We start from the raw sequence: 2236 nt of genomic DNA, 5'->3' as shown, positions 1-2236 counted from the left end.
ATATCATGATCCATATAGGCGATAGTGGCAAAAATTGTAATAGATTTACCTCAGAAAATAGTAGTCATCGTGGATTCAGAGCTTTTGACTGCTTTTTGAGCCTTAAAAAGTCACTTTTTTTAATCAGCAATAATGGTACTCTGTTCACTACAGGCAAAAAGTAAGATTGACACTCCTTTTTTCTATATTAAAAGGTTAGGACATTACTTCATATTTGACCACTCCAGACGTGGTTGTTTCAAACCTCCGAGTGAAGTACAGGATCTTGTAGACTAAACGTCTCTTTTACGATATTCGCGGTAGTAAATTTTGAACTAGGGCTGTAGTTTGCTTACGAGGTGTAGTTCATTTATGACCCGTTCATGATCAAGAAAACTCTTCTAAATTAAATGTTTAATAAGTCAAAAATGTATTAAAAAAAGTTCCTCATTAATCTTCGCTTACGTGCCCAACTACGCACTTATACATGCCGTAAGATATCTCGCATACATTCGGTGCAGCCTTCGTTTCCTCCTTGCAAGCGGCATAAATTGAGGGTGTCAGACCGGCGACCTGCCGTAGAAACTCATCGAGAATCCATTCCCCTTTCGAAACGTCCAAAATTCCCATCCGTCCAGAAACACATTTAATATAGCATTTTAAGGGGTCGTGCTCGGGGTATTCGCTGTGCAAAAATAGCCTGTCCGCCAGACCTTGTGCTATCCCTGTTTCGGTAACGCATTCCTTTTTAAACGGGAAGGTTACTCGTTCCCATGCTGCCTGAATGTGCTTGGGCGCCTTCTATAGTTAAAAAAAAGTCAAATTTCCGTACCAGTAGTCGATCTACATACCTTTTGGGCCGCTGATAGCGAATCCAGGGAGATCAAAACGAAAACTAACGTAAGTAATGGCTTCATCGAACACAGCATTTTGTCCGGAATATACCAAACTTGTTCTTTATATATTCGGATTAGCAGTAACTTTTAACCTTTACTTCCCAATTTCGCTGTCAAGGATAACTTGTTCCTATCATTTCTGGACGATAACAGTTAGACCATATCTTTCTTGTTGATTGATATTAATTGTTACTTAATGATCCTGTAGTATATTAATTACCCTATAATTGGTACTGGTCTTAACTTTCTCTAAAAATATTATCGTAGTAAACATTGGAAAAGTTTGAAATTAATCAATCAATAAACAAATGCTGAAGCAGTGCCCATGAGTTTTTGATTTTTTCAGTATGAAGTGTCTACCACAACTGTAATACAGTTACAAACGGAAAAGTAGGTCATTGCTGTTGTTGTTTAAGATGAAGGCTTGGTAGAAAACGTGAAGATAAAGCACCTTGGAGCACCAAGTTCAAGAGAAAATTTGCTGTTTTTTTTCGGTTTTTAATAACACATCAAATGTATCAAATGTATTCCATATCTAAGCTCTTGGAGACACTTGAAAACGTAATGGCTTAGAAGTGTACCAAAGGTTTTTAAAAGCTTTTATTTTTCATTTGCCTATTATATGTCAATTATATCTGTCATAAGTGATATATGAAGCAGTCTATTACGCCCAAGGGCATAATGACAGGGCATAATGGATTGTCATCTCATTATGCCCTCAAACGGCCTGTCAAATTGATTGACGGGGTTATATTATGAAATAAAAAAGATGCAACTTGATTCGTATGAAGCACTTTAATGTTGGGCAAACAATAATCATGATATTTGTATATTGGAAATGCATTCTTTGGAACGATGAAAAATAAAATGTTGTATGCACCTCAGGCATTACTCAATATTTAACCCTCGGGCGACTTACAATCCCTCGGGCTCTGTCGCCCTCGGCATAAATATCGCCTTAATGCCCTTGATGCATAAATAACTATTAAAGATACTAAAATTTTTTTTTCATTGGAGGCTTTTGGTAGTCTTAACCCATTGTAAGCGCTCTTAGAGTTTTAAAACCTTGAATGCACTTAGAAACCCGTAAAACTCGTAAGGCTCTGCAAGACGCGTATGTTAAACACTACTAAAACGTTGCCAATACCATTAGAATCTCATAGAGAAAGAAACATTCCATGAAGGCTGTTAACCACTCTTGTCTTTGAGGTTTCTAAAAACCTTTAAAAAGTCTAAAGCCCTTTACGTGCACTTAAAGGCTCTACAGTTTCGCGTGAACTTCAAAACACTACTCCTGAAGACTGTTGGGGTTTTTTGAAAAGTTTTGATCGCTTTTGGCCTCTAAAATCTAAAATTTAGGA

The 2236-nt window shown here is 37.0% G+C and overlaps 1 protein-coding gene across 1 annotated transcript; it reads right to left on the bottom strand.

Annotated features, from left to right (window-relative positions):
* Positions 1 to 378: 378 nt before the first annotated feature.
* LOC116181657 lies at positions 379 to 935 on the bottom strand. The gene is made up of 2 exons (XM_031502044.1): positions 831 to 935; positions 379 to 780 (listed from the first exon to the last, which is right to left on the bottom strand). Exons 1-2 carry the CDS (start codon positions 906 to 908, stop codon positions 430 to 432), a joined length of 429 nt encoding a protein of 142 aa, XP_031357904.1. The 5' UTR covers positions 909 to 935; the 3' UTR covers positions 379 to 429.
* Between the last annotated feature and the right edge of the window lie 1301 nt (positions 936 to 2236).

This window comes from Photinus pyralis, unplaced genomic scaffold (assembly GCF_008802855.1).
Source record: "Photinus pyralis isolate 1611_PpyrPB1 unplaced genomic scaffold, Ppyr1.3 Ppyr1.4_unclustered_Scaffold1502, whole genome shotgun sequence".
Classification (NCBI taxonomy): domain Eukaryota; kingdom Metazoa; phylum Arthropoda; class Insecta; order Coleoptera; family Lampyridae; genus Photinus; species Photinus pyralis.
This window is presented reverse-complemented; position numbering and strand designations above follow the sequence as displayed.